The sequence below is a fragment of the Spermophilus citellus genome (assembly GCF_964194105.1).
Source record: "Spermophilus citellus genome assembly, chromosome: 7".
Taxonomy (NCBI): Eukaryota; Metazoa; Chordata; class Mammalia; order Rodentia; family Sciuridae; genus Spermophilus; species Spermophilus citellus.
In genome coordinates, this window is record NC_138188.1 from 28,544,177 (window position 1) to 28,569,303 (window position 25,127).

The 25,127-nt window shown below is 38.1% G+C and overlaps 1 protein-coding gene across 1 annotated transcript in view; it reads left to right on the top strand.

Moving 5' to 3' along the window:
• Positions 1 to 24,348, top strand: part of COL6A5 (collagen type VI alpha 5 chain) — a 152,818-nt gene extending 128,470 nt beyond the window's left edge. Inside the window, exons 37-41 of the mRNA XM_081302236.1 lie at positions 457 to 665; positions 11,947 to 12,633; positions 14,055 to 14,151; positions 14,859 to 15,103; positions 23,914 to 24,348. Of these exons, the coding sequence (XP_081158362.1) occupies positions 457 to 665; positions 11,947 to 12,633; positions 14,055 to 14,151; positions 14,859 to 15,103; positions 23,914 to 23,933 (1,258 nt within the window). The 3' untranslated portion in view covers positions 23,934 to 24,348. The remainder of the gene's footprint in view (positions 1 to 456; positions 666 to 11,946; positions 12,634 to 14,054; positions 14,152 to 14,858; positions 15,104 to 23,913) is intronic.
• Positions 24,349 to 25,127: the final 779 nt, after the last annotated feature.

The window sequence follows — 25,127 nt, forward strand, 5'->3', positions numbered from 1 at the left end:
GCCAGTGGGCGGAGGCCATCCTAGACCCAGCCTGAAATCCAGTGGGTGTCTGCCAGTGATGGGATGGACTCGCACCTATCTTGGGCCCCAAGCTCCCGCACAGGTCAGCGAGGCAGATCTGGCTGAACTTAGACTTTTAAAAATGCTTTTACTGGTGCATTATAATTATACATCAAGACTGGGACTCTTTGTGACATATTTTTACATACACACAACATAATCTGCTCAATTTTCTTTCCCTGGTGCTTCTCCTTTCTCTCCCTTCTCCCCTCCCCAGATTCCCTTTCCTTTACGATGAGCTTAGATTTTTACTACACAATTGCTTTTCATTTCAGAAATAATTAAAGTAATTAAAGAACTATATTACATTGTTGGGATGTCTCATTTGCATTCTCTAAAGTTATCCAGACTCACCTAAAACTTGGTTCTTCTTCTTTTTTTTTTTTTTCTATCTAGATTTACTGCTGAGCTACATAAGGTCTCTTCAGACAAGAACAGCCTCATGGGCCAGGAATTAAGTGCTGGGAGAGACTCATCTTTTGTGTTGGAGGACGGTGGAGGTGACCATTTGGTTTACATTCCAAGTAAAATATTAGAGCCACAAAAATTAGTAGTTAACTATGAAAAAGATCAGGTATCTGCAGAACCTACAAGTTTTACTTCTGGTAAGGAAATTTTAAAAGTTGGGAAATTTTAAATGCCCTGAATCCTCATATTTTAATACTAGTAGAGAATCAAATCAATTAAGGCTGGTATCTAAAGCAACTATTTTTTTCAAATTCAAGATGGTGACTACAACTTCTGCGTTCATTAAAATTGAAGTAAATGATGACAGGCACCACTAGGAAGATTGTTGATAAAAGTACTCAGTAATGTCCTTGGTTTTTTCAGCAACTTAAGATTTCTCTAGAAGCTATGATTTAGAAGGTTGCTACAATATAGAAGGAGGCAATGTAGAGAATATCAGAACAAAGGAAGGGTTAAAATGACTTTTTTAAAGTTAACCTGACTAGTCTCTCAGAATTTGTGATTAACATGAGAAGGTACAAGTTTAATTTTTGATATACCCAAAATGATGAAGAAAAAACTCTACCACTCCTTACTCTCTACATTTTGTTGGGAAAGCAGTGACTATTGTCAGAATTTAATAGTTTCAAATAAATCTGATATATAAGATTATGTCTCTATTGTTGTTAAAAGTGTAAAATTCCAAACAGATTATTCAGCCACTCAACCTATGCATCTGGAATCTCTCAGTGATTTTTTAATTCTCATATGGAGATATAGCGTAAACAAAAGAATTCAATGTTTGTTCTTTGTCATGAATGTTGTTAATTTTGGCTGTTTATTTTAATGATAAGGAAATTATAATACCCTTCCAGGCACAGGTATTTATGATGGTTTGGTCTATAAAGAAGAATGAAAGGCATTCTGACAGTGTTAGGATAGCAAATTGTTATTTGTGATAGCTTCGTTAGAGGCAAGCATTCAAGCATATGAATTGTTTCAGGAAAGACACATATGACTGGTGGAGGCTGATAACTCCTCTTTGAAGCCGTCATTATGTATCATTGTTCAGTAGTAAATGAAAAGCTTTTCAATCAGTTTTCCAGATGTCTGAGAATCAAAACATTTGTAGCCAGTGTAAGGTCCAATTTTGGTGAAGAAATAATTGTCCATGGCTCTGACAAGGGGAAAAAGTGTAAATCCACCCTACCCAGCTTCTCCTGCAGTGGGTTTTGAAGTATGCTGGGAGTTCCCTGGAAGATTATGTCAGGTTGGGATGGCCTGGAAACAGAATGTCTCAGACCTAAGGATAATGTGTTTATTTTTATCCTTCAAAATAAATCTGAATCTTAAATCGTGTTTTCTAGGGATTTTGTGCTTTCTTTTTCTTTCTTTTAAAATTATGTTTGGCCAGTTATCAAAAACTGTTGAGAATTTTCTGCATAGTGTGTTAATCCTTTTGGAGAGTAAACTGTTGTTCAGATACTCTTTTTAGTTAATGAGAGATGAGCTTTGATAAGTTCCAGATGTATTGCACAAATAAAAGATTGATAACCTTCATAAGCACTTCCATATGCTCTCTTTATTACTCATTTATAATATAATTCTTACAAGGTGATGGTTGATCTTTTTGCTTTTGAATGGAGAGAGTCTTGGGGAGAGTCAGCAATCCTAACCATTGAAGAAATTTAGAGTTCCCAGCATCCTGTGGGCTGGTGGCTAGTTGTGTAGACCCCCTTTCACCAGAAATTCAGTCACTGACTCTCTCCCTACCTCTGCTTTTCCTGCTTCCTCCCACCTGCTCTGATTTGCTTTGAGTTCATCTTCAATTCCATCACCTTATCAGGCCCTCTTCATTCCTTGGAGAATCCCAAGGGCAACCTGAATAGAATAATCTAGAAGTTCACCATAAACAGATTTCTAATCCCACCTCAGAATGACTGCTCCTTACTTAGGAGTGTGAATAGGAAGGAGAAAGCTACAACTTCTATAGCCACCATAGGTGATTTTCGTATACCCTCAGCTTTGTCCTCAGCTCTCCCTGTGGTTCTCAAAGTGTGGTCCCTATCCTGGCAGTTGTGGTATCACCTGGGAACCCACTAGAAAGGCACCATCTTAGCACTCATCTCAGACCTACTGCATCAGAAATTCTGTGCATGGGGCTCCGCAATGTTTTACCAGTATTGCAAGTGATTCTCATGTAAGCTAAAGAACCACTGCATGTCCTATCACTTTGATGTGCCAAATTTGGTTTGTGTTTTCAATGAAACTGAAAGCAACTGGGTATCTAGTATCACAGGAAAGAAGTGAGAATTCATATTTCCAAAGGATTCCTGTTAAACAAGGTTACAATTTTATTTTACTCATCCAAGAACATCTATGCAATATCTATATATCAAAAACTTTTAAAATCCACTATAGAGATTATCTTAGAGATTCTAGCAGGCATTTTGACCATGATATCTGTAATATAAAAATACCTTGCAAAATACAGCTCCATCCAATTACTTAACCAATGGAATGGACTTTGTTCTTTGGAAATATGTAAAAAGAATGGATAGTTTAATTATTTTTAAAAAATTTTTTATTTGTTTTAATTAGTTATACATGACAGTACAATGATCTTGACATATCATACATTTGAATCAGATGGGGTATAATTTCTCATTTTTTCTGAGTGTACAGGTTGCAGAATCATGGATAGTTTAATTCTAAATAAATTGCAACTCTTGACCCAGTGATGAGGCTGGCACTTTCATCAAAGATACTACATTAACCAATGTTTAAGATACTGTGAGTCTATTTGTAAGATTAAAGGGCTGGATAATGTTTAATAAATGTTAAATACCAACCCAAACCCAGCCTAAATTTTGTTCCTAGCTTTTAGCAGTCCAGACCTTAGGATATCTTCAACTGATGTTCTTTTCTATAAATTCATTAAGAAACGAAAAGCAACATGTCCCCCTTCAGACTAGGCTGGAGTTGCACTCAAGAATTTGTAAGGGGACTGTGGATGGGGCTTAGTGATACAGCACTTGCCTAGTGTGCTCATGGCCCCGGAATTGATACCCAGTACCACAAACTAAAACCAAACCCCAAACAAACCTTGAGGGGATTTGCATGGGTTTTGCTTTCTTTCTTTCTTTTCCTACTTTAAGCTTATTCTGAACTATAGGTAAACTTTTTTTAAAAAATCAATACTTTTTCTGATTTTGAATCAATCAATTTAGATAATAGATCTGGAAGGGTATTTAGTAATCTGCTGGTACAAACTCATCTGGGAACAATTCTACACTCTCTCACCCCAAGAGGCATATTGTAATGTCTGGAAACATTTTTATAATTGTCATAATTGGAAGGTGCAACTTGCATCTAGTAGGTGGAAGCCTTGGATGCTGCTTAACATCCCATCATTCCAAGGACAGTCCCCACAACAAACAATTACCAGGCCAAACTATCAATAGTGGAAGAATCCTGGTTTACGAGAAAGCTCAGGCCTGCAAGGTCAAGGGACAGATTGCACCATACAGGCACAGCACCTCTCTGTCCACTGTTCCCCAATGATACCACCAGGACCTTGCCAGTGCTTTTAAAAAATTATAAAAGTAACATCAAGCCATACAAAATCTGAATTCAAAGTCTCAAATGATTTAGCCTATTGAGCTGTTTATAGTGTGGAATATGTTCTTTGGTTTTCCACAGGCATATTGTTTTTCATAGTTTGATTCAATTGCATATCTTGCTTTTCACATAATATGTCATAACATTTTCCATATTGCTGTAAACCTCATACTGACTTTTCTAAATGTCCTCATGATGTTCCTTTCAATGAATGAATATACTTAACAATTTACTCTTTTTTTTTTAAAGAGAGAGGAAAGGGGGAGAGAGAGAGAGAGAGAGAGAGAGAGAGAGAGAGAGAGAGAGAATTTATTTATTTATTTATTTTAGTTTTCGGCGGACACAACATCTTTGTTGGTATGTGGTGCTGAGGATCGAACCCGGGCCGCACGCATGCCAGGCGAGCGCGCTACCGCTTGAGCCACATCCCCAGCCCCCATTTACTCTTTTTGAACACATAGTTTGGTTCCAATTTTTGCTGTCATATATTAAACTTGAATATATATCTTTACTCCAGCTAAATTTAAATCTGAATTGGAATTAAGCACTGCAGAATTTCCTTCTGAGTCATCCATGAAATATTAACTGATGCTCTACTTTCATATCAGTCCAATTTCTTTTTTGTTTGTTTGTTTTTACCTATTTTTCTTAGTTGTCAACAGACCTTTATTTTTTGTTTATATGTGGTGCTGAGAATCGAACCCAGGGCCTCACACAAGCTAGGCAAGCGATCTACCACTGAGCCACAACCTCAGCCCCCATATCAGTCCACTTTCTAAAGAAGAAATCATTAGAAGATTTGTGGTCATATTTGAATTTTAATGACATGTTTCATAAAGTCTTTAAGAAATTTCAACCATCTTGGTGCTCTTTGGTAAATAAATTGAGTCTCCTCTTCATTTTCAATCGTACATCAAAGTTGTTGCGTTTACTTCTGGTTGGGAATTTAATGTAAATGTCATCGTTATCATTATTATCATTTTAGTTGTCTTTAGAAAGTTTCACATGTGGACAAGACTATTGTAAACAGAGAGTTCAGAGTATGTGTACTATCGGAATTCAAATGTGTGCTTTTGAATTTTGCTTCTCTATAACTTGTGCAACCATTTGTTGCAACTAATAAAACAATGTTTTATAGAATTGGTGACATTTTTTTAATGTAGTTTCCTTTTTAATGGAATAAGAGTTGGAAATCTGAAATAGTAATTAGGTGGCCATGGTGCTGGTGGTAATAAAAATACCAGTGCAGATCACGGTAGTAGTGAAGTCACTGGTGATAAAGATGTTTGCTGTTAATGGTGGGTGGTGGTGATAGTACTGTTGGTGGAGATGTCAGTGATGGAGATAGAAGGGTGAGAGTTGTGTGGTGGTGATGTTGGTAGTGAGAGGGTGATAGTGATGGCAGTGGTGTGCAGGTGGTTATGGTGAAGAGGGTACAGGTATGAAGGAGGGTGATAATGATGGTGGTAGTGGTGGTGGTGGTTAGTTGTGATGGACGTGGTAGCCCTCAACAAAGTCTTACTATAAGAAAGGACTCTGTTAAGCATTTATATGAATTTTCCCATGATTAGCCAGACATTCTTTCATGTGACAAATGTGTATTTAACTCTCATTCTGAGCTAAAGCCTGAGCTGGACTCTTTCGAAGAGTTAAGATTAAAACCAAACAATGGAGACATAGATCCTGTTTTAAAGAAGCTCACAATCTGACAGTTGTGCAGGAAAAGTGCCTAATAGGAGTCAGAAAGTATTCAGTTCAACAAAAAATTCAAATGGAATGATTAGGAGGCCAATATTTCTACCATTAACTCTCCGGGGAGCTGGGGTTGTGGCTCAGAGGTAGAGTACCTGCCTGACATGCACGGGGCACTGGGTTTGTTCTTCAGCACCACATAAATAGGTAAAATAAAGGTATTGTGTCCATCTACAACTAAAAACTTTAAAAGTTTTTTTAAAAAAGAATAAGTCTCAGGGCTCGGGTTGTAGCTCAGTGGTAGTGTGCTTGCCTAGCATGTGTGAGGCACTGGGTTTGATTTTCAGCACCGCTTAAAAATAAGTAAATAAAATTTTTAAAAAGTATTGTGTCCATCTACAACTAAAAATATATTTACAAAAAAGAAAAACTCTGAAAACATTGCATACACTGTGCGACTTGACCACTGAACCATGCATGAGAAATAACAGTAACCACAGAAACGGCTGCTTATTGAGTTCAGTCATGGACCAGACACCATGTAAACATTTTATGTACATGATTCCATTTCCTCATTAACATATTATTGTTATATTATTTACTATTCCATTGTACAGATAAGGACACTCATGTGAGATATATATATATATATATATATATATATATATATATGTGTGTGTGTGTGTGTGTATGCGCACGCTTTACACACACATATATATCACTATACACACACATATATCTTTATTTAATCTTTACAAAAATCTATTATTATTATTCAATTTTACTGAGGACAGGATTCAAACCAATGGCCATCTGCACACACACAAAAACTGACTTAACTATGTTTGCCTGTTGCTTGGTGATGGCACCTTCTGCATTTACAGATGAGGAAATGTACCCAATTGCCAACTTTGGAAATCTGTTAAATTATATCTATACTGGGAAGAGTTATTTTAAAATAATTTTGATGGCATAATTTTAGTATCTAAAATTTTAAAATAACCTGTTTATAAACTCCTGCAGAGGCGATGGAACACAGAACAGCTCCATTAAAATCAAAGTGCCAGATGCAGGTGGCTGGGGTGTAATGGCTCTGCAGACATGCAGCCCTTTTTCTCAGTGTGCTGGTATCTTTTGGCAGCATACTTAGATGTCTAAGATTTTTCTGTTGCTTCAGAGCATGGAATGGTCCACAAGACTTGTTCTTGTCATCTAAGAACCACCCGCAAAAGTTCAAGCCCCCAAAAGACATTTATTCTGTCTTTGGGGAAAAGGATAAAATCTATTTTAAACAATGTGCATTCAGAAGAAAAGGGGAAGAGGATCTCATACAGCAAAATAGGAAGATTTTTAATGTTTGTATTTCTCTTTGGCATAAAATCAATGATATACTGTCAGATACACACACTTGTCCCAGCCTGAGAGCTTGACCAGTGACCTCATCAGACAGAAGGGAGGGAACCTTTGTTGGAAGTGTTAAATGAAGTGGTATGGAAAGTACTGCCAATTCCTATGAAGATAAGCATGCATAAACACAACAGAATTATCTTTCTCATTTCTGAGAACATGTGTGCATGTGTGTATGTTTGTGTGTGTGTGTGTGTGTGTGTGTGTGTGTGTAAGTTATACCATTGACTTTGCTTTTTTTCTTCCCTCATGGAAACCGCAGAATCTATTATCTTGGGAAGTATTTTTTAGATGTCTAAGATTTTTTTTTCTATTTGTTTTCTCTTAATTAAATTTGTGGTATATGTAGGGTAGGTTAGGCATCATGAAAACTGATTTTCTCAAAACCCTTGTAAGGTTGTAGTTTATTATTAAGGTGTTTTAGATAGTAAAACTGATGCATGAGGAAGACTTAGGCTCACAGAGTTGATACTGAGCAGAGATAGGACACAGGCTCCAAAGGTTTTGTTCACAACTCTTGCTCTACAATGCTTAGAGAAGAAGAGGAATCAAATTTTATTTAATTTAAATAATTGCTTACTTTTAGAAGAAAACGGTCTCTAGTGGCTTCAGTCAGAAGAATATCAATTGACTGAAAATCGCATACTTTAAATCAGGCCTGTGGGTCCTTAGTGAGCTGTTTAACATGTGCTCTGATGTTTCTGCTCTATCCTCATACCCAATGGCTCATTCTTCTGAAAGACAGAGCTGGGTTCAAACCTTACCATTTCTTGGTCAACTCATTTACACTCTCCAAACCTCAGCTTTCTCATTAGTAAAATGAGAATGATGGTTATTTTACCCTTCCAGTTCCATAAGGAAGATTCAACAGAAGAATATGTGTATGGAATTGAGCACAAGACCTGAAAAAAACCCGAATTAAGTACTCAGAAAGCAGAAATGCAGAGAGAAAAAGCCTTGAAAACCACATGAGAAGTCATCATGTAAAATGTTAACTTGAAAAATATCAGCTGTAGTTTATGTGGACGGAACCTTATACATTGCACATGTGGTTTGCCTCAGGAGAAAATGTGGCTAATTTTGGCTCCCGGACAAATTGCAAGACAGACCCATGGATAACTCACACATGGGTTCAGATTTCCCACAAAGTCCGTAAAGGGAGCATCGCTGCCTCACAGCACACTCAACCCCAATCCAAATGACTCAGGTCCTTTAAATTTTCCCTCACTATCTAAATTCCCTTTCCATGCCCAGTTCTCCATAAAGTTAAAAGGAGTGTACTTGGCATTGTGGCTTAAATCCTTGGCCAATGTTAGGCTGATCTCTGAGGGGTGCTTCCCTGGAAATCCAGCCAGATCCTTCATTCCGTCCAAGTCTTGTCCATAATACACAGAGCCAGCTCTTCCTCCTCTGCCATTCCAAGGAAATTCTTCCACAGAACTGAAGGCGGAAATTTGGCTCAGTTGACATTTCTAGAGAATACACAGCACTGCTGTGAGGTCTGAGTGTATTATATTCACGCTTCTGCCAGGTTTTCTTGAAGGAAAACATTTCTGAAGTTCCCATCTTTTTAAGTAAAATGAATTTAGATTCAAAATAGAATAATCACACCTTACAAAATTTCTGAGTTTTCAGGGCACAATCATCTACATTTAGCTTCACTGATTCTCATGCTGGTTCTATAATGTAAGGAGGAAACCTATTTTTAGAGATCTTTGTAGATGAACTATACCTCTTGAAAATTGTTTTGTTGGGTACTTTAAGAAAGGATTGAAATTTTGCTCATTTATAAAAAGAAACCTGAAAAAAGTAGTCATTTTTCTGATGTGGGCATGTATGAAAAAAATATTTCACAGCCATAGTAAGTCAATCCTTCTTCTTATATCAGAACATATATGAAGGGGCAGGGGATATAGCTCAGTTGGTAGAGTGCTTGCCTTGCATGCACAAGGCCCTGGGTTCAATCCCCAGCACCACCATCCCCACTCACATGCACAAAACTTATGTGAAATTCTTCCCCCTATGCTTTTACAAAGCATCTTGGTTGACCTTCTTAAAGAAACTGAAATACCACAGAGAGAAAACAGACATCTTGGTGGCAGAGGAGGTGATGATTAGTCAAGTCCAAAAAGGCAGAAATGTTCATTTAATTGACCTTCGTGATTCCTAACACACTATGACTGAGAATTCTAGAGATGTTTTTGGTGGTGATGCACATTATATTGTGTACACAGCAAAGAAGAACACAAGCCATGTACTGTTACCTTTACTTTTTGTTTTGTATTTAGTAGTTTAATCAGTGACCTACATCTGCATCAGAAATTCTAGGAAGAGTTTAAAATTGGGTTTTCTGGAGAGGACGGGGAGGCCCATAAATTTCAAAACATGCTTGTTAAATGCAAAATCCTGTTCAATTCTATAAATGCATTAATGAAGGAAGAATCTGGTGCATGAAGACCAGTTCTTAGTCCTTTGGGAGAAGGAGGAGAACATGGAGCATCTCAACAAGATGGTTAATTTTCACTTAGTAGAACTGCCCAAGATGAAATTAAAACAAAACAAAACAAAACAAAACAAACAAACAAACAAAAACTAGACTTGCCTCTCAATTGAAATAACCAACTGGGAAAAAAGAAAACAACAGTTTCTAAGACACTGGCAATAGAGAAATGAAAACCAGTGGTTCTGAGAGATGGGAAACAAATGAGGCGAATGCTACCACTGCTCCAATTTACTGCCTTGAGAGAGTTTCCAGGTCATGGTGCAGAAATGGGGAGTGTAGGTGGAGCCCACTGCATTACCAGAGCTAAGGAGGCATAGCTGGGAGTCCAGTGAGATTAAGGGGCTAAATTGCACACAGAGTCTCTGGAGATCTGCAGGTGGTCTCCCTGGATTGTTCAGCTGAACTCTGATAGCATGAGCACGTGAGGAAATCACTTGAGCCTGGGGAAAGACCCATTTGCAAGGCATATAGTGCCAATCACTCACACAGGGCCAGCAACAGTGCCTTCCCCATCTGCAAGCCTGGAAAAGCCCATAATCCATAGAGTATTGAAAGAAAACCTCAGAAAGTCTTTGCCTCAAGATTTATTTATGTCTTGCCCTAAATTAAACACTGCTCCAAACTTGCTTAACAAATCACAACAGCAAGACCCAAAAGGATCACACTGTCTCTATGCAGCTTAACTTTCCCTGAAAAAGGCAGATGAATGCTTATGAGAATCCAAATGTGTCCCACACCTAAGGAACATTGCAACATCTGGCACAGAAAGGTGTACAGACATGGCCCGTAAAGCACAATGTAATCCCCCAAGCCAAATAAGAACTGACATAAATGTTAACATTAGCAGGAAAATAATATTAAGACAGTTATTATGCATATTCCATGTTACAAAGTCAAGTATAAACATGGAAGATACAAAAAAAGAACTATATAGAATTTGTAAAGATGAAAACTGTGAAGTCTAGGATGAACAGTACCCGGAGTGGGAGATAAATGACAGGTTAGATTTGGCAAAAGAAAAAGAGTGAATTCAAAAACGTAGCAATAGAAATGATCCAAAATGAAACACAGGGGAAAAAAGATTGAAAAATACAGTGAATATCTGTGAGTTTCAATATTCTTTCCAATAATTGATAGAAAAGGCAGAGAAAAAAATCAGCAGAATATAGTAGATTTGAACAACACCGTCAGCTAATGTGACCTATTTAACATTATAGAACACTCTGTCCAACAGCAGAATACACATTTTTTTTTCAAGTGCACATCACACATTTGTCAAAACATACCATGTTGTGGGCCATAAAATAAAGCTCAAGATTTTAAAAGATTCAAGTCATTCTATGTATATCCTCTGATCAAAATAAGACTAAATTAAAAATCAACAACAGAAGGATCTTTGAAAAAGATCCTCCAAGTATTTGGAAACTAAATAAAGTACTTTTAAACAATCCATGGTCAAAGAAAAAATCAAAAGGGAATTAGAATTTTAAGTGAATGAAAATCAAATTAATATACAGAATTTGTGAGATTCCACTAAAGCAGGATTTATAAGGAAGTTTAAAACATTTAGACCTGTACTGATAAAGAAAAATGGTTTCAAATCAATGACCTCAATTTCTATTTTAAAAACCCAGAAAAGGAAAAAGAAGATAAGCCCAAGGTAAGCAGAAGAAAACAATAAAATTTAAGTAGAACTTAATGAAACAGAATAAATCCAACAAAGAAAAAAAATCAATAAACCCAAAAGTAATTTCTTTGAGATCAATAAAATTGATAAACTTGTAATCAAATTCACCAGGTGGGGGGGAAAGACATAAACAACAAATATCAGAAATAAGAGAAGAAGTATAGTCAGATATTAAAAAGATATTAAGGGAATACTATGAATAATCTTTGCATATAAACTAAACAGCTTATGTGAAATGCCTTTCTTTGATGCAAAAATTACCAAAGCTCACTCGAGAAGAAATAATCTAAATAGCATAAACATATTACCATTCAACATGTGTTAAATAGTAATAGCTCTGTTTGTACTTTGTGAAGATGGATTTGGAGAATTTGTGTGGGAACAAGTACTGTGATCAATTAGTGATGTCTGTCATGGGTGTGGAAATGAAGCATGGTGATTCTCCAGGTCATATATTTGCCATCCATGGCTAGGAATTTCAAGCTTATCCTTCTACTAAGAAGTGTAAATTGAGTTAATTGTGTTGCAGGACTCGAAAACCATGGCAGAAAAGAACCAGGTCTTACCTCTGCACCTGGAGATGCCTCTCTTCAAGAATATTACATGGATGTGGCTTTCCTCATAGATACTTCCCAAAGAGTAGGAAATAACGAGTTTAAGGAACTGAAAGCTTTTATAGCCTCAGTGCTTGATTACTTTCATATCGCCCCAGATCCACTGACCTCCACTTTAGGAGACAGAGTGGCTGTCCTGAGCTACTCTCCCCCTGGCTATCTGCCCAACACTGAAGAATGCCCTGTCTACCTGGAATTCGATCTGCTGACTTACAACAGTAGAGACCAAATGAAACACCATCTCCAAGACTCTTTCCAACAGCTCAATGGAGACGTTTTTATCGGCCATGCCCTGCAGTGGACGATTGACAATGTCTTTGTAGGAACCCCCAACCTGAGGAAAAACAAAGTTATCTTTGTAATATCTGCTGGGGAAACCAACCCTTTAGACAAGGAAGTCTTAAGGAGTGTATCTCTGAGAGCCAAGTGTCAAGGCTACTCTATATTTGTATTTTCCTTTGGTCCTGTGCACAATGACAAGGAATTAGAAGAATTAGCCAGCCACCCCCTGGATCATCACCTAGTCCAGCTTGGCCGGATCCATGAGCCAGATTTGGACTATATCATCAAGTTCATAAAGCCATTTGTCCACTTAATCAGACGTAAGTCACTCAAGTTTTTTCTCTTCTATTGCTTTCCCCTCCCTCATTTTTTTTATGGGTGCATTATAGTGTTATATAATGGTGGGATTTGTGGTTACATATTCATTTTCTTCTATTCCTTTTTCGATTTAATGTCTCTGTGTACCATCCATCAGTAGACTTAGATAAATAGTCCTTATTTAAGTTTGAGGGATGTAAGTGAATAGGAGCAGTGAAAAATCTCAGAGAAAAATCCTAGGTCTTATTGACCTTGAACATGTTGTTGCACTTTCAAAGTTTTAGCCAGGAAATCCTCAAAAGGGGGAAAACTTTCCTTTAACCTTAATCTGTGAGTGTTTACTATGTGCCAGGCTCTTTGAACAGATTAGGTCATTTAATCTTCAGGGTGGCCCTCAAAGGGAAATATTCATAATCCCTTTTGATAAGGAAAAAATGTTGAGGTTCAGAGACATTAACTGCATAGCTTAAAAGTTTAGAATTAATAATTGTGTAAATTCTAGATGTGCCCCCACGCATTCCTGACCCCAGATCTATGCTTTGTCCATCAAACTATACTTCAATTACTAAATCCTTAACAAGGTTTACTGCTATAATAAATAATATCCAACTGCCACCACCCTCCACCTGATTGAAGGGCTTGTTTTTTATTCTGTCACTATAAGTGATCTTTAGCTCTGACTTGAATTCTTATGAGCCATAGGCACAAATGTCTCTAGAATCTTGTCCCAGAAAGCTAGCTCAGGCACAGCCACACAAGGATTTTTCCTGGTGTCTTTAAACCTTGGGGCTCTGAGAGTCTGCTCTGCTTCTGTCTTTGTTTTAATTTTCTAGTAACACACTTAGTATCTTAATGTATCAAATAAGTGCTGGGAATCAGGAATGGGGTAGAGACCACAGTGAAAGATTGTCTCTAGCTTCTGGAAGTTTGCTAGGGTTTTGTAAGAATGCAAGCTTTCGGGTACTCACAGAATTCCAGGACACACAGAGTCCTCAGGAATCCTGGGATTTAGGAGTTCCATTTAGTAGCAGGCAAAAAAAAAATGGTGTTTTCCCCCCAACCCCAATATAAAAAAAATTTAAAAGGTAGACAATTTCAATAGCAAATCAGTCTTCTAGAAAGATCCTCTATTTCCAGGAAGAAAAAAAAATGGTAGGAGGAATCAAGAGATGCTCTTGAATTATAGCACTAGCCTGTGACATATGGAACATAGGATTTTTTTAAATCCATTTACTTCTGTATCTTGTTGACTTGGCCAAGAACAAAGTATTTTAATGTCAGAGTGTGCCTAGTTTGCTTAGTCCCTTATAAAGTTAACTTTGTTTTTGAAAACACTGCCAGTCACAAGGAAAGATGAACTGACCTTGGGTGAAAGTCATAATGTGGAAGGGGAAAGTTTAACTAGCTCACTGTCTCTATCCAGGTGCTATCAACAAATATCCCACCAAAGATCTGAGAGCTAAGTGTGTCAACATCACCTATCCCAGTCCAAGGGACACTGGCATGGAAGACACTGTATTGTGAGTTAAGAAATCCCAAGTTTGGGGGATACTGTAACTGGAAACAGTCCTTAAGAAAATATTGGGAAGCAAATGCATTTTTAGTTTTCAAGAAACAAGTTTTGGGGCGTGTGAATGTGTTTTAAATGCTATGGTTTGTGATAACAACACGGGTCTGCAGTTAGTAGCAGGTAGAAATGACCTATATTAGAAAGAACTGTGTTTGCATTTCTATTCCTTTTGCCAAAAAACAAACAAACCTCTTCTTTGGACCTTATTAACAATTAAATAAAAAAAACTTTAATGTTGGGTAGTGCCAAAGCAGAAAACTTATGATATCAGAAGTTGGAGCAGGAAAAAAAAACATGAAAAATAAAATAAAACAAAACATTTGCCATTTAGAAAAGAAAATGCACATGAAGACAGGCAGGAAGGATTCTTTCAAATTTTACTTTGCAAAGTCTAACCCTAATTACTCAATAAAAATTCAGTGATGAACCCAGTTTTTGGCTTGAAGTTCTGAGATGGTGAGACAAATAGATGTCTAATTTCCCTTCAGAATATTAGAAAATTGCCCCTGAATCCAATTCCTTCCACAAATTACATTTGAACTATTCCAGTCACATACATAAAATGGATTCCTCGTATATTATCTGGATGTGTTTACATTTAATCTTGCAAGGGACTTGACTAACCAATTTTTCATCTCTTTTTCTCTATCACTTCAGACTCATTTCCGAGGTCTATGAAATAGAGACAAAAAACAGTGAGCTGTTTGGTGAATTTGGTTCCCAGGAGCAGCATTTCTTAGTGTTAGGGAACAATCATAGCAATGATTCTGGGACCATGAGTGATGTGATCCAGAAGTTGTACATGCTCTTTTCACCTGGGGAATTGATGGTGAATGACAAAGAAGAGGCACATTCAGAAGAAATTACAGCTTCAGTAAATGACAAACAACAAGGAGAAAAAGGTAATCTTGGGTACAATTGTTGAAGACCCTGCCGTACTTTAGTTATTTGGATTTTTCCCCCTGGTGGAAGATGAGCGGTGAGACTGTATTCAAGCAGGTGGAGATGACAGAATAAAAGAGAGGCTTCTCACCTAGGGCTACAAGGGTGTGTGTGTGTGTGGGGGGTCCCCAAAATAAGGAAGCAATAAAACTCCAGAAAATCAAAAAGGGAGTTAGTTGTGTTCAAAGCAAACAGAACTGCAAGAGTAGAAAGGCTTGATGCAGAGTTAGGGAACTCAGAAATGAGAGGCAAAACAAAAAAGGACAACAGGTCTTGAATAAGCAGGAGGAGCCCTGTGCCCTGGGGCAGAATGGGGCTGAGGAGCCAACACTTGAGGTCTTCCTCTTTCCAGTTCAGCTAGGGATTTCTTGGTTTGAGATGTTGGTTCCTTGCTGAGCCCTAGTTCTGATGGGGCTTTGAGAAGAAAAGGCTTCTATGGTTCTGAGATCCATGCAGAAGCCAAGAATAGCTTCTTGGGCTGGGTCGGGGAAAGAGTCATGTCCCTGAAGCTTAAGGGAAAACAGGGGATGGAAAATGGGAAGCTACAATGGGCTCTAAAGAAGTCATCCACTGTCCTTGCTGAGTACCAGAATCATGTGGGAAATTATTTTAAAATAAACATTCCTGGGTCTGCATTAATAATATTGGGTACAATTGTTGAAGACCCTGCAGTACTTTAGTTATTTGGATTTTCTCCTGGTGGAAGATGAACGGTGAGACTGTATTCAAGAAGGTGGAGATGACAGAATAAAAGAGGGACTTATCACCTAGGGCTGCAGGTGATATATGAAATATATGCATATCCAATGACCCAGCAATCTTTCTTCATTGTGTAAACCCAGCAACAACAACAAAAATGTGTGTGTGTGTGTATGTATTCACCAAAAGTCACACACTAGAATGTATACAGAAGCACTATTTGTAGTGGCTCTTAAGTGGGAACAAAATTATCCAACAGCATACTTGAGAAATAAATGTTGGTATATTTATACAATAAAATACTATATAGTATGTATGTATAGTTCAAAAAAGTTTAGATAAAGTTTAGATAAAGTATTTTTTTGTAAAGATTTAAAGATTATGTATACATAGTTTGAGATATGGGCATAATTACGGATATATAGCAAGATATATAACAAAATGATGAAAAGCAAAGGAAACAGACAGGAAAGTATGAAAAATATAGATAAAAAAGGAGAAAGATGTAATAAAATGAAAATTAAATGTGGTGTTTGTCAGCTTTTTGTCACTTGTGGCTGAAATATCTGAGAATAACTTAAAGGAGGAAAGATTCATTTTGGCTTCTGGTTTCAGAGGTCTCAGCCTCTGGTCAGTCAAGTCTGCTGCTTTGGGTCTGAAGTGAGAAGGAGAGGAGCATGTGGCTGAGGAAAGGTGCTCAGCTCATGGCAGCCGAGAGAAAGAGAGCAGGAAGGGACAAGGGACAGATAGAGTCCTAAAGGCCACCCCCTAGTGACCTACTTCCTCCAGCCATGCCTATAGTTACACCCGGTTGCTCACTCAAATTATTAATTCACCAAATGGATTAATCCACTGATGAGGTTAGAACCCTCACCATCCAATGTTTTACCTCTGAACATTGCTGCATTACCAAACACATGGCTTTTGGGGGGAACTGCCAAACCCTAAACCATAACAAATATATATACAATGAAATATCTGGTTCTGGGTGGAATGAGTCCTTTTTAGCCCAAACATGGAGTGAGTACATAGTCTCTCTCTTTCCTACTGATGATAACTAAAAAATTTTGATGAAATACAAAAGGCAACGACCTGAGGACTCTGAACAAAAGAGTAAAAGGAGGGGTACTATGAAGAGGCATGGTTTTACCATTTTCTCTGTTCTTTTGTGACTGTATGCGGAGGGCAGCCCCAAGTACCGGGACTGTGTGGCAACAGTGGGGCAGGTGGCTAAAACGAATAGTTACCCAGCTTTGTGCCAAGAGAAACTAGGAGAGGAGCCCCTATGTGTTAAAGATAGTAGAAGAAACCTCATTTCCTCCCTTTTTCTCTCATTTGCTCAGAAGGCAGGCAGGTGGGAGCTAATTGGAAAGCTAGCTGACTAAGTTAAAGAGGAATTCTGTCTTCCTGGCCAGAGAAACTGGGAAGAGGGACCTTGTGGCCAACATGTGTGAGTAACCTGACAGAGGAGAGAGTGGGAGTGGGGGTCCTCACTTTATAACTGTGTCCTATCCTGTGTGGGTCCCAGGTTCTTCCGCAAGCGTGTGGACGGGAGAGCTTTGAAGTGAAAATTGAGATTGGAACCATTACCCACAGAAGGTAGTGCCCAGTACTGACATTCTGAATCCCTATTGGGGTTGATTTCCTGCTAAACCCAGCAAATAGTATTAAATTCCCACAGAGACCGTAATAGGGCTTGGAAATTATACAACATAATGTTCAAAATGGTCAAGATGCAATCCAAAATTATGCAATTTACAAAGAACCAGGAGTGTGAATAATTCCTGAAGGAAAAGATAATCAACAAAATGCCAACCTCAAGTTGACTCGGGTGTTGCAATTACAGACATTAAAAGAGCTGTTATAACTATGCTCCATGAGGTAAAGAAAAACACCTGGAAGTGAACAGAAACAAGAGATATTTCAGCAGAGAAATCGAGACTGCCCCAAACAACCAAAAGGAGACTGTAGTACTATAAAACGTAACAGCTGAAATTTTAAAAATTCTTTGGGTGGGCTCAATAGCAGAGCGAAGATGACAGAGAAAAGAGTCAGTGAACTTGAAGAGAGGTTAACTATACAAACTGAAGAGAGGAAAGAGATGGAGAAAAATGAAAAGAGCCTTGGAGACTTGAAGAACAGTATCAAAATATCAATTGCAATTATCAAAATATCACTGCAATTCCTGGAAGATAGTAGAAAGAGATTCATGCAGAGAAAAAAAATTTGAAGACATAATGACCCAAAATATTTCAAATTGGTAACAGATATAAATTTACATGTTTTAAAAGCTCAATGAGAATCTGACTCAGGCGCATCAGAATCTGAGACAAATTATAAAGAAAAATCTTGAAGCAGCTGGAGAAAAACTATATGTTCATAATTGTAATATGAGGAAACAACTGTTCAAATAACCATAGATTTCTCATCAGAAACCTCACAGGCTCTGGAACAACTTTTGTTTTCTTTGAAGTGCTGAAGGCGAAGAACTATCAACACAGAATTCTGTATCCAGTGAAAATATCCCTCTGGAATGAGAGTGAGACAGTTTTCACATTCTGAAATTAAAGACATTCTCAGATGAAGGAAAATGCACAGAATTTGTTGCCCATAGACCTGTTCCAAGGGAGAAATAGGGTGTGACAATCTGGGAATTTGGAATGAGGTCAAACAACTGCTGAGTGGGCGGGTGGAGATGTGCTGGGCAGGCAAAGCACAAAAAGAGGCACAAAGGAGAAATTAAGAGAATGTATTAGTCAGCTTTGTGTCGCTGTGACCAAAAGGCCTGACAAGAGCAATTAGAGGAGTTTATTTGGCACGTAGTTTCAGAGTCTCCATCCATAGACAGCTGACTTCATAGCTGTGGGCCTGAGGTGAAGCAAAACATCATGGTGGAAGAGTGTGACACCAGGCAGAGAGAGAGAGAGAGAGAGAGAGAGAGAGAGAGAGAGAGAGAGAGAGAGAGAGAGCCTGCGCAGGTGCGTGTTTGCACACATGCTCCACCACCAGGGACAAAATATAAACACCAAAGCTATACCTCCAGTGACCTACCTCCTCTAGCCACACCCTACCTGCTTATAGTTACCACCCAGTTAATCCATATGAGTGGATAACACCCTGATGAGGGTATACTTCCCATAATCAAATCATTTCACCTCTGAACAGTCCTGCATTGTCTCACACAGGAGCATCTGGGGACACCACATATCTAAACCATAACAGTAACTGATGGGAAGGGAGGCTGACTGAGTACAAGAAATTAGTTCCAGGCACAGCTTGCCCATGTAAAGGACAATACTATTCATAAGATAATTTTGTACATATGATCTCACTGAATTCTCTCCAAAACCCTGTATGGGAGACAGGAGTTATTATTCCTATTATGCAGGTGGAGAAACGGAGGCTCAAAGAGGCTTAGTGCCTTGCTGGGGCATGACACCAGTTCCATCACTTCTGATGCAGTATGCTTTCCCAGTGTCTGGAGGAAGGCATCGTGGGTAGATCAGAGACAGAAGGGGTGGGCAGAAGAGGGGATGTCTTATTCTTCTAAGGCTGCCATAACACATGCCATAACCTATGTGGCTTAAACAAGACTAATCTATTTTCTCCTGATTTGGGGGACTGGAATTCCAAAATTAATGTGCTAGCCTATATGGCTTTTTGTTATCTGTACTACAGATTGAATCCAGGGGAACTTGATCACTGAGCCACATCTCTAATCCTTTTTATCTTTTATTTTGAGACAGGGCCCTGCTAAATTGCTAAGGCTGGCTTTGAACTTGCAATCCTCCTGCCTCAGCCTCCCAAGTCCCTGGGATTACAGGCATGCACTCTTGCTTCTCAGCTGCCTATATGGCTCTTGATGAGGGCTCTCTTTCTGGCTTACAGACAGCCACCTCCTTACTGTCCTCACGTAGCAGAGGAGAACCCAGGTGTCCATTCCTCTTCTAATAAGGTCACCAGTTCTATAAGATCTGGGCTCCACTCTTCTGGATTTAACCTTAATTACCTCCTTAAAGGCTCCGTCTTCAATATTGCCGAATGGCCTGTTAGGGCTTCAAAATATGAATGAGGCAGGGCATGATTCAGTCCACAGCAGAGATATAATTAACAATGTAATCACAGAAAAGAGTTCTATAAATCCAGTGGTTCCCAGATTTGTTACTTTTAGCATCAGTTGGTTATTTTTTGGGGGGTGGGAGTACTAAGGTTTGAACTCAGGGGCACTTGACCATTGAGCTACATCCCTAGCCTTATTTTGTATTTTATTTAGAGACTGGGTCTCACTGAGTTGCTTAGCATCTCACTTTTGCTGAAGCTGACTTTGAACTCATGATCGTCCTGTCTCAGCCTCCCAACAACTGGGATTACAGGTGTGCACCACTATGCCTGGCTACCTGGTTATTTTTTGAAAAGTTTAAAGTCCAGCCCATGCCCCACATCAATTAAATTACATTTTCTGGGGGGGGGGGGGAGAGACATAGGCATTAGGAATCATTAGAAGCATTCCAGGTGATTTCAATGTACAATCAAGTTTGGTACAAAACTGCTATAAATTCTGGTTGAATTGGTCCAATTGGATATCTCAAGGAGTTGTTGCTGAAAATGATAAGGTTGGTAAAATCAAAAAGATTATCATTAAGCAAGCATTCTTACTATCATTGTAAATAATTTCTTTCCTCCAAAAGTTTTTTATATTTTTCTATTGTAATTACGTACATACATCTATAAATAGATGGTGTCTTCAATCCTTTTCCTCAGAGCTATGTGGCTAATAGCTTGGTTTGGTGACATTTGGCTAGGCCAGCTATGTGAAGCCAATGGCTCTTTGAAAAATATCAATTGTAGTTTTTAAAATTTTTCTTGGACTCATTGAGGCTTAGAATTTGAAAATTGGAGTGACTTTGGAAATCACTGACTTCTTACAGATAAGGAAATGGAAAAGCCACGGATATCTAAAGTGTCTTACTTAAGGATGTCCATAGTGCCTAATCAATGCTGTTTGTCATAATGATTCATACTCTATAGTTATGCTTATACAATGTAATTTCATCAAGTCAGCCCATGGCAAGGAAAATGTATCTCTCAGTTACAGAAAGTTGGAGATGATACATAGAAAGCTCAAAATACACATGGTGCCTACTATAGATAATAATCTAGTACTATCCCTGTATGAGTTATCAAAGTCTGATAATATATTGACAACCAAAGATAAAAATTCATTGTGCAAAATTATCAGGTTTCATATGACTTTGCTCATATTTTGTTTTCCCAAAGAAGAGTGGTCTTTTCTTTTTACCTACCCTTGTTGCTGATGTTTTAATTTTATATATTTGTATAATGGACAGATTTTCTGCGTGCATTTGCAAGACTTTATTGTATATTGTTAAAGCATAACTATGTCTCTTTTCCTTCTGCCAATCCAGGGCTTGTTTCTTAGTCTTTATTTTCCAATCATCAAGTGCAGTGTTTCTCCAGTGTGATCATTAGACTAGCAACATCAGTATCATCTTGGAGCTTATTAGAAATGCAGATTCTGGATTCCTATTCCAGACCTACTGAATCAGAAACTCTGGAGATGGGACCCTCCAGGTGACTCTGGTGCTGATTAGAGTTTGAGAACCACTGACCTTGTGTTATAGATATTGATCCCAAATCAGCCTTTTTAAATTGGAGTCCTTTCACTGGATATTAATAGGTATTGGGGTGGGAATCATGTTTCTGACATCACTGATAAGTATGTGTCCTTTTTGCAGGACTTTTCATTGCTTTTAATGGGTAGATAGTTATGGTGATTCTGAGAGAGTAGCTATAGTTAAACCAATTTAACTTCAGGATCTTTGTTAGGGAGTATCACATGGGCCTAGTGTTTGCAGCAACCACTTTGGGAAACAATTGATAGAATGAATCCTGGGGCCAGACATAGATTTGAATCCTTTTTCCACAATTACTGATTATGGGATCTTGGGTATATCACTTTGACTCTCTGAGCCTTTGTTTTCTCATCCCTCACGGGGATAATAATAGACCTTATGCCATAGGCTAATGAAAGCAGTAAATGGATATAAAGTGTTTCAAACAGCACTCGGCCTAGAGTAAAAGCTTCATAAACGTTAGTTATTATTTCACATGATGATGACAGTGATAATAGTGATGATGGTAAATGACATTAGAGCTGATGGCCATGGTGAAGAAAACAGACTTGGAATGGGGAGAACCAGGTGCTCGTTTTGGTCTGTCACTTACTAGCTTTGTGGTCTCTAAAAGTCACCTGATTGCTCTAGTCCTCAACTTCCTACTCCATAGTGAGGAGTATGGGTGAGGGTAGTGCTTTTCATACCAGAGTATCTATACCAGCACCCACTGGGGAATATACAGAGATTATAAAAGCAAGACTTAAAGGGTGCTCTACCTGAGAGTAAACATTTGTGTCTCACATTTGTGTCTGAGGAATAATGGAGGACCTTATGTCCTTTTATAGATGCTCCCAACTCCACACACAAACCATGGTACCTCTCCTGGTTCTGATTGTGGTGCTTTGGCTTAGATATAACCACCCTCCTCCATCCAGGGAAACATTGGAGATGGGGTGGGAGTTGTCACATCAAGAGTAAAAATAATAGTGAGAACCTATCCATCTAATTCATAAAACATGTCCAATAAAAATGCTTACTTTCTGCCTTGATCAAATTACCAAAATTTTAATATTTGTGCTATTGTAATAAATCATAATCATAAATCCAGCTAGATTAAATCTTTAACACATAGAAGCTTATAGTCATAGGAAAGATTTTGAAATACACAAATATTTACATGTATATGTATATATTTTTCCTCGCAGAGAATTATGATCATGTAAACAGTAAGATTTTAAAGCATATGCATACTTTACAGTTAGAATGAAATTCGATGGAGGAAGTTAAATGGAAATATAAGTTTAAGGAGAGAAATGAGCACTATAATATATCTGCCTTTTAAACTTGGCATGTTTGCATATATTTTAATGGATAATGGTGATATCAAATCACTGTGAATTTAGATTTCATTGAATCAGTTAAAAGAGAAATGTGGAAGTTTTATTTTATGTCAGTTTTTATAAATACATCACAAAGTTACACATTTTCAGCTGCTTAAACTTGTTATGAAAAATAATCAGATGTTAACTTTAAAATGTGCAAGGCCAAGAAGTACATTTTTTCCCCCTTTGTGGTGGGTACATAAGTAAAAATGGCTGGAACCTCTCTAAGATTCTTAGGCCGGCTTCCCCTGAAGCCCACCCTGAGCTGAGACTCTGTGTGCATGTGATCTGTTGAGGAGATGGCAGAAGAGCCAGTGAGGGCATTGCAAGAAGCAAGAAGGGCAGGAGCAGAAGCCCAACAAGGGTGTCATCTCAGCAAAGTCCCATAGAGGGCAGCTAAAGCCTGGTCTTTCGAGGGAACTCAGGTGTCTGCGGTAGGCTGCAGTGATGTCCTGATGAGGCAAGGAAATTGGGTTTTCTTACTCCCTCCCAGATGACTAATTGGTGAAAAGCTGCCATAGAGAGGGACACAAATTCCAGGAGGGTTGTAAACCCCAGGCACTCAAGGCATGTGTAGTTGGATCAGCTCTGGGAGCTCAACAGCAGTCCTCTGAAGAGTAGCTGGTGCTGATGCTGGAAGTGGTAGTGGCTGGGAGAGGAGGGAAGAGAGGGGCGAAAGTTGATGGGGAAGAGATGCTGTCCCATAGCGAATGCTATGAAAAGGTCGAAGGGATTCCGAGCTGAACCCTGACGTTGTCTACATCTCACATTCCTTCAAAAGCCTCTCTGATGATGCCAGATGCTAGATTTGCTGGGTAGGACATTTCCAATCATGAATGTACCATGGTCTCCCCATGGAGTGTACCTCCAGTTCTGTTTTTATATATTGTTCGTTTATGTCTATTATCACATCAGACTTTTAACTATTGAAAATGGCAAAACTACTTGTGTTTGTTTCATATATGGCTTATATAGGAGGAGTGGGCTCTACAGGGAACATTTTAAATAAATACAGTAACATTAAGAGCAGTGTATATTTTTCTGTTTTTTCAGATGGTGAGGACACAAAATGATTATAGCAGACAAGAAGACAGCCCTTTGGGTGTGTGTAATCCCCTGTGGTTCTAACCAGAGAATATGAATAATCCATTAGAAGTGGTGTCAGGAAGTTTCCTGAAAATGACTGTATAAAAATGACTGTGCTAAATTTTGTTCTTGTTTTAAGACTTTTCTGAATAAAGACATCAGTGACCAGACCTGAGAAACTAGGATTGATGTCATTTCTCCTGAGAATTGGGAAAACTGAGTTAACTGAATCTTTTCTTTGACAGCTCTGCTCTTTTCATTAGGTTTGATCCATTTTGGTGATGTAGTTGTCTAAAGAAGATTTTCGCAATGCTTTTTTATCATATCTAAATCTCAAATTGAATTCTGAAGTAAAAAGAATTTAGAATGTCCTAGGAACATCTTTCACCCATCTAAGAAATGGAATCCCATGCCCCTGTCTCATGTTCCCATATGGCCCCAAATTGCTTCTAGCACTGGTTGCCTATAAAATCCATCTTCACGCTGCTACCAACGTGGACGATGGTTTCTCTTTTACTAGGACATTTTTAAAAGGAATGGAATTCATGAGAAATAAAAATTGAGAAGAGGATAATCCCATGAATTGCTATTTTGTGTTGTGATCAGTTTTTTTTGTTTGTTTTAGCAGGTTTTGTTTGGTGTGTAATGGTTTTTTGATGAAAAAAATAAAAACTTGGAAATGCATGAATACTAAATATGACCAGAGCTGGTCTTAAAAATTACAATGTAGAAGGAGACAATTTTTCAAATAAAACCAAGTCTGACTCACAAACTTGTTTTGTTCATTTTGTTTTATTTAACTATGGACCCATTAGTATTAAATCAGACCCATCAGAGTGCAAACACAGAAATATATTTGGAAATACACATACAATATAAAATAAACCCATAGTGAATTAGTCTTAAAAATCATTCCATTTGGCCAAGGCAACAAGTAATAACCAAGCCAGTGAGCATATATTATATAAAAAAATAAGATCACTGTGTTTTCCACATAATTTTTCTTAATTTGTTTACATAATTTAAAAATAACCCAATCAATTAATTCTAGATTGTCAGATTTTTAAAAGTATCATTTATTGCTGTATGGAAAGTTCTACTCATTTAATAGTTTTATTTTCTCCCAAGCATCCTGATATGTGTGTATGTATGTGTAAATAGGTATCAATGTATGCATGATG